The following is a 12,914-nucleotide window of genomic DNA, read 5'->3' on the forward strand; positions in this document are numbered from 1 at the left end:
AATGACAGTACTTTTATTTATTTAAACTTATATTACCTCGTCAAATTGAGATTGGTCTGTGTGAACTGTATGTCCGAGGTGGCTTCGTAGCATAAGTCATGTTGTCAATGAACTTCTGTTTCTCTCGTCAACAAATGGACCATCATCTACAGATAGAGTAGAAGATAGAAAAACAGAATTTTTTTCTGAGGTGGGTTACCTTTTAAAGCAAAAATACATAGCACCATTACGGGTGTGACAAAATATTGAAATGGTGATATATCGTGATACTTCGTATCCCAAAAGGTTATCGATATGCTCCTGCCAAGAATCGAGATATCGTTTTAAGAAGGTGTCAATGTCTAAAAATAAATAAATGAATAAATAAATAAAAAGGAACCAACAAGTTGCTACCAAAATCTTCCACCATAATAGTGTCTCAGTTAACTCTAAGGCTGCATTGATGATGCTCGACACCCAATCCATTTAGACTGGGCACATTCGTTCATTTAAACCAGAGCATTCAGTCATTCTGTCCGATTTTCAGGGCATTTACAGGTCACTTGCTGTTCATTTTAGGGTATTTAAAGGTCATTTCCTGTTGAGTTTGAGTCACTGCCTATTCATTTTGGTGATTCCCAGGTCACTTTCTGTTCTGTAACTCGAAATAAACAGGAAGTGACCCATAAAATACTCCCAAATCAACAGGAAGTAACTGAAAATCAACAGGTAAATGACCTTAAATGGCCCGAAATTACCTCATTGCCTGGCATTGGCTGCCACTACCGACCATAGACGTTCAATCCGTTTGACGTGGGAGGGATGGCAGCAAATGAACCTCCCAGTTCAAATGGATTGGACGTCTATAAGTGACAAACTCATTCCAATTCACAACAGAAGCTTGTTTTTTCTGTTTATTATTATTTTGTAGAATATGCTAGAATGATTTCCTGACCAATATATCGATAATCGTTGTATCGCCATATCGTCAGATCATCGTTATCATGAGCTTTGTATCGCAAATCGTATCGTATCGTATCGTGAGGTACCAAGAGGTTCCCACTCCTAAGCACCATCCATCAATTTTTTTAATACCAATTGTTCTCGTTATAGTCGCGATTGAGCAGAGCATATTCCAGCTGACAAGTCGTAGAAAGGTCTTTCAGACAGAATACATACTGCATAGCTTCAATTCTCACATAATTTGTGTTCATTTTGAAGCTGTTCCTAATTAGTGCCGTTTGACCTTGAAGTAGGTATGCATAGTTCTGTAGTATTCTCTAAGATTTTGTTGTCAGTCTGTTTCAGTTCACTCACCTGAGACAAGGTTGTACTGAGTGCGGAGCCACCTTTCACGTCTCATTTGTTGTCTTAAATTTCCAGCTTCAATCCTTTTCCTGCAGCTCACATTATTTCCAATAAATCTCAGCAATCTAATGTGTGCTTGCCGTTGAATGTAGTATATTACTACAAATGAGTTTTCAAACACTAAATAAAATAATGAACTGAGTGGTTACAAAACACACCTGCGTGGCAAATCTTGATTTTCCAAAATGTTTTCAGGCAACAAATGGACACACCTTAGTGAGCAAGTGGAAACAAAAAGGGGATAAATTAAAAATAAAAAAAAAAAAAGATCAGTACGAACACACCCATATGTGACACAATAACACACAAGCCGAGCTTGCCCTACAAAATCTCCTGTGCTACAATGTTTTATGTCTTAAAGCTTCCATATGTTATGGTGCAAAAATATAACTTATTTAGCACATGCTGTCTGAGTTACACTTTTTTATTTTTAAATACCTTTGATACGGTGTCGGCTCTTTCAGTATATCCTGTGTTGCTGTGTTGAGCACAGCAGCATGGAAGCATTGCTCCAAATACACACTCACTTTCTGTAGCCAGGAACAACACACATCCACATGAATGCAAGAGTGAGCATATTGGTGATCATGCACATACACACACAACGCAACTTGAGCAAACAAGTAGAACTAGTCACACTACTCATTTCATATGCCAACGTCTTCATCAAAACTATTGATACTGTATTTCTGAAAATGTGACTAGTGAAAGTGAACTCAAATACAGTTTAATAGGTTGAAGACACTAATTAATTACATCAATTATTGTTGTCCTCTAATTAAACATTTTCTATTCAAAATCCAGTATCTACAGCAATTATTCCCCAAATAGAAGCTTGCTGAGTTTTTATTTAATTTGTCAAAAGACTGATTTTTTTTGTTCATCTATGTATGCCAGTGACTCTTTGTGGTGGTTAGTGATGGGGAAAAACATTTGATCCACTTTTATGAGAGGTCAGAGGACAAACAAAAAAACCTGTTGTATTCACCTTTTGCCTGTCATATGACAAAATAAGAAATCACTTCCTGCGAGTATTTCAATTTTGTGTTCAAACAATCCCATATTTTACAGATAGAAATAAAATTGTGGGTAAGTTGAGACAAAATCATTGTTATATCACTATTCATACTGTTGGAGTGTGTTATGAAATGTTTAAAATGTGCCTGTCCTCAATAAATGTTAGATTACTGACCTTGCATATTTAGAAACCTTTGTTGCAGACTAATTAAAATAAATGCTAGAGCTTTTAAACCCAAAATATTATTGTCATATGCAGAAATAACTATATTCAAGCATGATGTCATTTTCTTTTATTGATTTAAATTATAACTTTGTAATTATAGTGATTAACATTCTTCATACATTGCTCAGTGATATCAGCAATACCTTTAACCAGAGGCTCCCTGTAGCTGCATATCAGTCTGGCACATCGATCAGGACTAATTTTGGTCCATTTTTCTCCACAAAACTGCTATAGTTCAGTCAGATTCCTGGGATGTTTGGCATGAATCGCCGTCTTTAGGTCATGCCACAGCATCTCAATAGGGTTCATGTCTGTACTTTGACTTGGCCACTCCAGAACGTGTATTTTGTTCTTCTGAAACCATTCTGAAGTTGATTTACATCTGTGCTTTGGATCACTGTCTTTTTGCAGCATTCATCCTCTTTTTAGCTTCAACTGTCTGACAGACGGCCTCAAGTTTTTCTGCAAAACATTCTGATAAACTTTTGAATTCATTCTTCCATTAATGATTGCAAGTTGTCCAGGCCCTGAGGCAGCAAAACAGCCCCAAATCAGGATGCTTCCTCCACCATACTTCACGGCGGGGATGAGATGTTGATGTTGGTGACACATGAAGTTGTGTGTTACTCCCAAACAATTCAACTTTAATATGTTCAGTCCACAAAATATTTTGCCAAAACTTCTGTGGACTGTCCAAATGCCATTTACGAACATCAAACGAGCAACGATAATTTTTTTTTTTAGACAGCAGTGGATTCCTCCATGGAGTCCTCCCATGAACACAATTCTTGGCCACAGTTTGACATATAGTTGAAGTGTGCACAGAGATATTGGACTGTGCCAGTGATTTCTGTAAGTCTTTAGTAGACACTCTGGGGTTCTTTTTTTACCTCCCTGAGTATTCTGCGCTGAACTCTTGGCGTCATCTTTGGTGGACGGCCACTCCTTGGGAGAGAAGTAACAGTGCCAAACTCTCCATTTGCAGACAACTTCTCTGACTGTTGATTGATGAACATCCAGACTATTAGAGATGGTTTTGTATCCTTTCCCACCTTTATACAAATCCACAATCCTTGATCGCAGGTCTTCAGACAGCTCTTTTGACCGAGCCATGATGCACATCAGACAATGCTTTTCATTAAGACAATTCTTACCAGGCGTGTGTTTTATAGTGGGCAGGGCAGCTTTAAACCACTCATCAGTGATTAGGCACACACCTGACTTAAATGTTTGGTAAAAATTGGTTTCAATTGCTCTTTAAGTCTCCATAAGCAGATGGTTCACTTACTTATTTTCCCCCTTCTGCCATTGTTTGCATGCTGCCCGCAATAAAATATGAAAACCTACAAATGTTTGGGTGGTTTTAGTTAAAGCAGACACTTTTTTTTAAATCTGTGTGATTTTGACAAAGATCAGCTCACATTTAATGGTGACTTTATGCAGAAATGTGAGAAATTCTAAAAGGTTCGGATACTTTTTCATACCCATGTATTTTGTCCATTAAAAGACTACTTTTTTGCACATTAAGACAACACTTGGTTAAGCATCTACAGAAACCACTAAAATACCATAAATTAACTGCGGCTCTTACAAAAGAAGGCATACGGTAAGTAGATCGATGTACTGTACATTAACATTAGACATAGGCATTTTGAACTACATTTTCTGTTACCTATAAAGAGAATCATTATTCAACTACCTTTCTTCCTCTATTTCTGGATTTTGGACTTTCACATGGAGGTGGTCCTCTTTTCAGAACAGACTCTGCTGGATTTTTTAATTCAATACGGATGTGATGTTTTGATAGCTTTGATTTGTTTATTTCTCACTAGGCCTGCAGCTCCAGTAGATTTTAAGACACTATTAATTTGAAAATTGTCTCATACAGGTACTTCAGGTGGAGTAGCTGTCCATGAAATGAGTCATAGTCTGACTATGTGAATCTTCTGTTTTCATAGACATTATTGAGAACGGTATTTTAAAACACGTCCCTTACTAAACTTCAGGTGACCTGCAATGATAAAATAATAATAATAATAATAATAATATCAGCTTGGTATCCCTCTTTGCAAATTCCAATATGCCAACTTCCATTCTTCAAAGATTTTCTACGAGATTTGGTGTTTGTCCATAGTTATCCGTTGGGTGGCACGCTGTTAACAAATCCAGTGCTCAACTGCGTAGTTCAGAGGAGAAGAAGATTCATCACCACGACTTTGACGTCGGCATTCTTGGGCTATCTTGACCTTCCTCTTGCTTCGTGACAAACTAAAAGGTAAACTACCTGTGTATTGTAACTCGTATGATCATGCATGTCGCTGGTGCTTAGCCGTTAATTATTAAATGAAAGTGCTGGAATATATTGCGTGCAACAGTAATAAGCGCATTGTGTCAGCTCATCTTGTTAGCCTAAAGCTAGCTGTGCTAGTTTAGATGGCAATCGTTCATAGAAATAAAACCAGTGAGGTACACGTTGTTTTGTTACAAAAGTGAATACATGAGCTGAATGTCTTGCCGTAAATGTAATAACTTGGCGAAGATGAACAATTGAAGTTGTATCTCATGTAGCACATTCATAATGTTGTACAACAAATCGCTACTACCTATAAATGGCAGAAATTCTGTTATGAATAAAATATATGATTTAAAATCATTTCCTTTTTTATTTTTAACTTTGTAGCTTGTAATACCTGATGCAAGGGCGTAGGTTTGGTCTCAACATTGGTGGGGACCGAATAACCTGTATGTAAAGTTTTTGCAGGGGACAGGACCTTAATAAGACCAAACTGATTGGGTGAATGAATGGGGCTCAGGGCTACATTTGTCATGAATATAAACCTAATTAATTGATAGGCTAAATCCATGCAAAATAAATCTGAATTGATTAATACGAACTTTCATGTGTATTGGTTCAAGTGATACACTGTTCGATTAAAACTGTTGTTAAAAAACTACAAAAACATTTTGAAAACTTCCAAAATAAATGTCTGGATTTCTTTAACAAATTTAAATTGCAATATTTGAACATGAGTTGTATTAACACTTTACACAAAAATATAAACTTGTTAATAATCTGTTAACGATCCCGGAATGCAAAAAATATACATTTGTCTTAAAACCACTCAAAGTTGTCTGTCTAAATAAATAAATATAACTGAAAAAAACTTTTTAGTCTGGGAATGACAAAAATAATTTAAAAATGGAGCCTTCCTTTAGGTAAAACACTACTGCTTTTGTCTACAAGCACAGCCAAACTCAACAAAAAATGAAAGCTCCTATGGACTGCTTTAAGAGCACATAAATAAAATAAAAGTAATATTTGGGGAGAAGGGGGTAAACCTCGGTTCACTACATTTCTCACAGTTTAACGTTAACAGTAAAAAAAAAACATACAGGAGGACACCTCGCTAAGCTGCTTCCTACTCGAGTTTTGCAGGTTAGCAAATTCACACAGTTTAATTTTATGCTAATTCTGATGCAGGTCGGATTTTCAGTAGCAAAATTAGTGGTGTTTTCCCCACCTCCACAACATTGATGTCTTTTTACATTACTTACAGTGGCTGCTGCTGCTGGCTGAAAATACACTTCTAATATCCCTTTTCTTCGAAGGGCATGTTGTCAACATACAATTCTGTCGGTGCTGTGTGGGTATGTGTGTGGGAGGGTTGAGGGGTCAAGTCATCAGCCGATCAAATGTGCATTTGAGGGGGGGGGGAAATGGACCGCCACATTCAGCAAGTCTAAAGGGAAACTGTGAGTCTGAACATCATGATAATAACTCGCTTATTAAAGGTGGGGTCATTTCATACTTACAACATATGGGAACGCAATCTAAATTACCTATAATGATACTAACTCACTTCATTAAGGGCCGTTTCTATACTTGCAACATATATGAAGATAATCTAAATTACCTATATAATTGAAGTCATTATATAATGCAAATAAGGTCGCTTATAAGTTGATGGGTATAATTTGAGCATCCTGAAAATTTAGGTCGTGTTATGTCCTTACCGTCCCTGTGCAAACCTACGCCTTTGATCTCATCTTAGTCGTCAGTAAAACATCCACAAAATATATAACTTGAAATAATATCACCCCCCCACCCCAACCAAAAACGACACTCGTGTTTCTAATGATGATTCCTTCCGCAGATGGCCGGAAGCGTGTTTGCACGTTGGTGGGCCAAGATGAGCCCTTACTACACCAAAGCGTATCAAGAGATGTGGGTGGGTGTTGGCCTCATGGCGTACGTCTACTACAAAATCTCCTATGGAGGTAAGTCAAGTGTTTCTGTTGATAAATTGAGCATGGATTTGTGTAGCTGACTGCAAGTTACTTTAATGTGTTGGGAAAGAGTAGGCCAACATCTGAATGCAATATTCCAAACTATAGTCTGTGCAGTATTTCATACCAAGTTGTCAATACTCTGAGAGAGACCATGGAACTACAGTAAAATAAAATAAAATAAAAATCTAAAGGTGTGATACACTCATCAGATATACCGTTTGCGATCATAAGTCACTTCGATGAACATGTTGCCTTACTGGTATATGGGAGTGACATGTATTTTCTGTCATTTCAGGCAAGAAGGCAGTGAAGGACAGTAAGTATCCAAACTTCTAAATATATTGTTTTCCCCTTTTTTTGTTTGTTTTAAATGTGGTTTATGTAGGGAAATTGTCTTTGACTGGTTGCTTCACTTAAATTGATCATGATGAATCTGTTCATTTAGCTGTTTTAGCATTTACATGCATTCTCCTCTAGATGTCACTGCAGCAACGTCTAATCAATATATCTTTGTTTTTTGCAGAGCCAGCTCATTAGGTTTCAATTCCTACTGAACAACCCCTCCTGCTGTAAAATTGCCCCTTTCACATCGGACATCTTGTTAATATGGAACAAATAAAAATGTCAACCAAGAAAAATTTTGGTCGTTTTAATGAGTGAACCTTTGCTGACGTACCCTTAAGGTTTACTGAATGATTCACTGAATACCCTATTTGATTATATCCCACTTAGAAATAGGTTTATTGTTCTGGTCCTGGATAACCTCATGTAAAACTTTTCTTTACAAATTAATACTGCTCGTTGTTGATTGGCACTTTAAGAAGGAGTCAATGTTGAACTGGGTCAAAGTTTGTTACTACTGATCATTAGTCCAGCCCTTAAGTAGTTAGGAAAACAACATATCTCTGTTTAAAATCTGGTAATGTTATTATTAATATTTTTTATGAACTTGTGGAGTATTCCTGTGAGTGTTTATGAATTTTATGCTGGCCAAAAGTATTGGCATCCCTGCAATTCTGTCAGATAATGCTCAATTTCTCCCAGAAAATGATTGCAATTATAAATGCTTTGGTAGTAATATCTTCATTTATTTTGCTTGCAATAAAAAAACACAAAAGACAATGGGGAAAAAGTCATTATCATTTTACACAAAACTCCAAAAATGGGCCAGACAAAAGTGTGGGCACCCTCAGCCTAATACTTGGTAGCACAACCTTTAGACAAAATAACTGCGAACAACCGCTTACGGTATCATCAGTTAGTTTCTTACAATGCTCTGCTGGAATTTTAGACCATTCTTCTTTGGCCAACTACTCCAGGTCTCTTGAGATTTGAAGGGTGCCTTCTCCAAACTGCCATTTTCAGATCTCTCCACAGTTGTTCTATGGGATTCAGGTCTGGACTCGTTGCTGGCCACTTTAGAAGTCTCCAGTGCTTTCTCTCAAACCATTTTCTAGTGCTTTTTGAAGTGTGTTTTGGGTCATTGTCCTGCTGGAAGACCCATGACCTCTGAGGGAGCCCCAGCTTTCTCACACTGGGCCCTACATTGTGCTGCAAAATTTGTTGGTAGTCTTCAAACTTCATAATGTCATGCACACGGTCAAGCAGTCCAATGCTAGCGGTAGCAAAGCAACCCCAAGACATCAGGGAACCCCCGCCACGTTTGACTGTGGGGACTGTTCTTTGAAGGCCTCATTTTTTCCCTGTAAAATCTATGGTGATGTCTTTTCCCAAAAAGCTCTACTTTTGTTTCATCTGACCAGAGAACATTCTTCCAAAACGTTTTTTTGCTTTCTCGGGTAAGTTTTGGCAAACTCCAGCCTCGCTTTTTTTTTTTTTTTTTTTATGTCTCTGGGTCAGAAGTGGGGTCTTCCTGGGTATCCTACCATAGAGTCATTTTGGAGTTTTGTGTAAAATGATGATGATTTAATTTATTTCTCATTCTCTTTTTTGTGTTTTTTCATTGCAAGCAAAAAAAGATATTACTACCAAAGCATTTGTATACTTTTCTGGGAGAAATTGAGCATTATCTGACAGAATTGCATGGGTGACAATACTTTTGGCCAGCACTGCAACGCAAATAAGGTCGCTTAAAAGTTTGTAGGGATAATTTAAGCATCCTGAACATTTGCTAGCGTTACGTCCCTGTTGTCTCTATGCAAACCTACGCCCTTGAATAAATGTTAAAATGACACATTGGAAAGTGACACATAAAAAAAAGTGATGAAAATAAACAGATTGTGATCTTTATTTTCCATTTAGATCCCACTTGTTTGCAAACAAGTAAACTTCACAGTCACTCGTTTCCAAAACATTCGGTTGTATTACTCTGCATTTTGTTGGTGTTTTCTTTGCCAAACAGACCCAATGTAAAGAATTTCAGAGGGGGTTATTTGCACTGTGTTAGTTGAGCATGTAAAGTGGGAGGTGTGAAAGGGTCTCTGGCGCCCTCCCTCAGCTCGCGCTCACAAGCTGCGGCTTTTTTTTTTTTTTTTTTTTTAACCACATTCGAACATGGCGAAACTCTTCACCGCCACTTCACCTCCTTCAAATCCACCCTCCTCACCTTCAACCGTACAACCAACGCCGCCATCTTCACCCTCCACCTCATCTCCGGCACAGTGATGACCCGGGAGGATGGAGAAGTTGTCGGCGAGCCTGTCGGAGATCTGCTGGAGCCCTCTCGCGCTGCCGTTGGACGCGGTGGTCAGCAAGTTTCGTCTGCCCACTCTGGTCCGCCTGGTCCACGGTAAAAGACATCTTATCCATGTGACAATGCATTCTGTTGGACACATCTCTTCTAGAAAACTAAGACATTTTTCTTAGTCGAGTTTTCAGACAACTGTTGGCTAACTATGGCACCTGCTTCTCGTGCAGGTGCAAATACATCAGCAAAATTTATTTAATGTGGCGATTAGGACACCGAATTGAGACTATAAACGACTAAATAGTCAACAGGTGGTGTGGACTTTGAAAATCTCTGCAGGTGACATTTAAAGTTTAACTGTTTTGGTTGTGGCAGGTTAGCGAAAATGTGTTGTGCTGCTTCCGGTAGACATACAAAATAAAACATTCATGTTTTTAAACTTTTTTTTTTTCTTTCTCTTTATTTATTTAAAGTAGTGTTATGAATGGGTCTATGTATGTCTGATAAAATATGTTAATTGTAACATTGATATCAAAACTTTCAGTAAAAAATAGGTGTTAAGCAGGAGCTCTTTTTCGAGAGAAGGAATTAAAAAAATATTTCCGTCCCTCACATCACTTTAGCTGGACTGATGTCATGACCGTCCTTTGCCTCTTCGAGTTAATCTTAAACGACCCACTCGTAGTGGAAACATTTGAAACTTCTCGTTGTTTCGTCATGAGTACCGCCCGTTGCCAAAGTGAATCTGTCGCCTGCACATCAGGGGGCTTGACTTTGGGAACCAGCGGCGTGGGTGTTCTGTCCAAGTTGTTCTGGTCCAGAGCTGCCCGGAAAAGCCACAAAGTGTCTGTTGTGCGGCTAAAGTGCCGCTCAATCCTTTTCATATGTAAATGATGCAACGTGTCGGTGGTTGCGCTGAATACTAAGGACTGCGAGTGGGAAAAGCTCCAGCTTTGCGACTTCCCGAAAAGCGCGCGACTCATGCGTCTCTCACGCTCCAATAAAACGCACGACTACGCACCTTGCATCTGCCGAGTGCAACCGCACTGTTTAAGAGCACCATAGAGTTACTTCCACATAAGTGCTGGTAAATTAAGAACAGGCAGGTAAAAGTTTCAGTTTTATACTTAATACCATTCACGAGAGCGCTTTACTTACTAGGTCTAGGACAAAATACCTTGCAGGTGGTCATCAGACGGATATTGCTGTACTTTGTGATGCATAAAATTCATTTTTCATCTCTCTCGCTCTTTTTTTTAATTTTTTTATTTTTTATTTTTATTTTTTTATTATTATTTTGTATCATTATTTTCCATTTAATGCCCTTTGCCTTGGCATTGGTTTTACAATCCCGGAGGCTGGAGACAATTAGTTTGAAAGGTGACATTTAGTTCGAAAGTTGCCGATTCTGAAGCCCCATGGGAGGGTGCGGTCCAGGTGGTCTGTCAGATTTTCCACCCCATTACCCCATCAAAGTTAAACTGCAAAATCAAACCAGAAGAACCCACGGAATCTCCAAAAATGGATTCAGCATGACGTAGATGGGGCACCGGGATTTTCTGTGTTGTGCGTTTGTTCTTATCACTTCATTTCGTTAATGGACAAATTTCTAACAAGCTGTGCAGCCTGTGTTAACATGAGGCGTAGGTTGATACGCCGGCCACTTGAGGGACCAAAATTAGGCAAAATTACAAATAATATTACAGTTGCCGAGGGCAGAAGGACTGACACAGATTTTGTTGTGACAAGGAAATACTAAAAGGTAATTTTCATCTGTTTAGATTATTATGAGTGTATCACACATGTACATATAAACACAAATAGTATGTCTTTTTTATTGCAGATATTTATCGCAATAAAACTCTTGGACAACATGATTCCATTTCTTGTTCTATTTAAAACGACTGGTGCAGGTGCAAAACAGGTCAATACATCGCAAATTATAAAATTATTAGAAAAATATTAATGAAGGAGGAGCATAAATCGAGCCTTCCATCATCAAGGTAGAATGCATGTAGTCTCGAAATACGGTATATCCATCATCATAAGTGTTGCTGTGATTCACATCAAGTTGTCTTCTCTTTCCTAACAGTGTTTTCCACCTGTTAACAAACGATCAAAAAACGTCTAATGCTTGAATTTTAAATTCCTTTTTACCCTTAATGCATAAATTATTAATGCATTAAGGGTAAAAAGCCAGCTTGTCGTAGATGACTGTTTGTTTGCCATTTCTTTATCGTTGAAGCTAATGCAAAGCTGATGATGTCTCAAGCGTGACACAACACATGGAATTGTAGTCAAATTGAACATCTTTGTACCGTTTTTTTGCCTTCATGAACACAAAATTCCCATGTTCATGTATTAGGACACATTCAACTGGATGTTTCAGAGATTTTCAGGTCCCTGATTGCGAAACTATTTTGGTTGTAGCGACTTTTAGCCATTTCTTCATGTTGTACTCCCATGTCTTGATGATGGCAGATGGCTGCGGCATTTCCAAATTGTCTTTTTTGAGGGATTTTGATGAGTAATGTCTCTCCAGCTCCACTGTTGTTTTGGTTAAAGAAAGTGTAAAACGGAAGTTGCGAGCAGAAATGTGGAAGTAAAGCGGAAGTACCTCGGAAACTTGTGATGTGAAGCGGGACGTCATTGGAAAGCAACTTCAGAACAAGCATGTAGCAGCGATAAAGTAGATTTATTTTATTTCCCTTCATTTAGAAATTAATATATTTCTTTGATACCTCAATACTTCCAAACCGAAGACATGTTGGCTCTGAGCCAGTAGTCTTAGTTCGCTGTATTTTGATTACGTCATCACAACAATAAGAGACTAAGGTTCTTCACTTTTCGGTGGTAAACTTTCGGCCTTTTAACAGAAAACCGAATATGCAATTTTAGCTACTTATTTCCGGCGCCAAATTTTCGGTCACATCTTTACTATATGTTTGACGGATAAAACAAAAGATGCAAAGGACAGAGAGGCATGGATTATGATGAGCTATGAACATTTGGATGGAAGGGCATTCAAAAACTACAGAAGACCAAATTAAGTAAAGGCTCATCCTGCAATTTCATAAAGAATCTTATTATTCCTAACTTTTTTATAAAGATAATACTCATATATATACAGTATATACTCATAATTTGTGAAGCATTCCACTAAAACCAGACATTTGTTTCACATATTGAAAAATTATAAATTTTTGTCTTGTTATTTTTGGGGAATGAGATTTAAAAAATCACTAAACATTTGAAACAAATCGATTTGGTGCCATGCCAATAACATGTTTGTATCTTCTCACCATGCCTGTGTAGGTATTCAAGTTTCCTTAAACTTTCCAAAAATGTGTGGTAGGCTGATTGAATGCTCAAAATTGGCCATAGGTA

The 12,914-nt window shown here is 37.9% G+C and overlaps 3 protein-coding genes across 10 annotated transcripts in view; 2 read left to right on the plus strand and 1 right to left on the minus strand.

Moving 5' to 3' along the window:
* The window catches only part of LOC130907760 (nesprin-2), a 128,718-nt gene extending 119,120 nt beyond the window's left edge, over positions 1 to 9,598 (minus strand). For 4 of the 7 annotated variants that reach the window (XM_057823183.1, XM_057823186.1, XM_057823184.1 and 1 more), the window contains exon 1: positions 1,786 to 1,858. In XM_057823183.1, coding sequence (XP_057679166.1) covers positions 1,786 to 1,854 — 69 coding nt within the window. In that variant the 5' untranslated portion in view covers positions 1,855 to 1,858. Of the gene's footprint in view, positions 1 to 36; positions 147 to 1,296; positions 1,478 to 1,785; positions 1,859 to 9,446 lie in introns of those variants that run through there. The other 3 variants (XM_057823185.1, XM_057823187.1, XM_057823188.1) reach the window with 3 other exon arrangements.
* Positions 4,738 to 7,518, plus strand: atp5mj (ATP synthase membrane subunit j). The gene is made up of 4 exons (XM_057823198.1): positions 4,738 to 4,865; positions 6,745 to 6,868; positions 7,176 to 7,196; positions 7,404 to 7,518. Exons 2-4 carry the CDS (start codon positions 6,745 to 6,747, stop codon positions 7,415 to 7,417), a joined length of 159 nt encoding a protein of 52 aa, XP_057679181.1. The 5' UTR covers positions 4,738 to 4,865; the 3' UTR covers positions 7,418 to 7,518.
* gareml (GRB2 associated, regulator of MAPK1-like) overlaps positions 9,396 to 12,914 on the plus strand; it is a 37,758-nt gene continuing 34,239 nt past the window's right edge. For both annotated transcript variants that reach the window (XM_057823193.1, XM_057823194.1), the window contains exon 1: positions 9,396 to 9,629. In XM_057823193.1, coding sequence (XP_057679176.1) covers positions 9,518 to 9,629 — 112 coding nt within the window. In that variant the 5' untranslated portion in view covers positions 9,396 to 9,517. The remainder of the gene's footprint in view (positions 9,630 to 12,914) is intronic.

Source organism: Corythoichthys intestinalis, chromosome 19 (genome assembly GCF_030265065.1).
Source record: "Corythoichthys intestinalis isolate RoL2023-P3 chromosome 19, ASM3026506v1, whole genome shotgun sequence".
NCBI classification, from domain to species: Eukaryota; Metazoa; Chordata; class Actinopteri; order Syngnathiformes; family Syngnathidae; genus Corythoichthys; species Corythoichthys intestinalis.

Excerpts from the sequence above, each read along its gene's own strand:
- atp5mj (XM_057823198.1), top strand. The coding sequence starts at position 6,745 with ATGGCCGGAAGCGTGTTTGCACGTTGGTGGGCCAAGATGAGCCCTTAC. Across the intron at positions 6,869-7,175 it reads CTACAAAATCTCCTATGGAG|GCAAGAAGGCAGTGAAGGAC; the intron begins GTAAGTCAAGTG and ends CTGTCATTTCAG.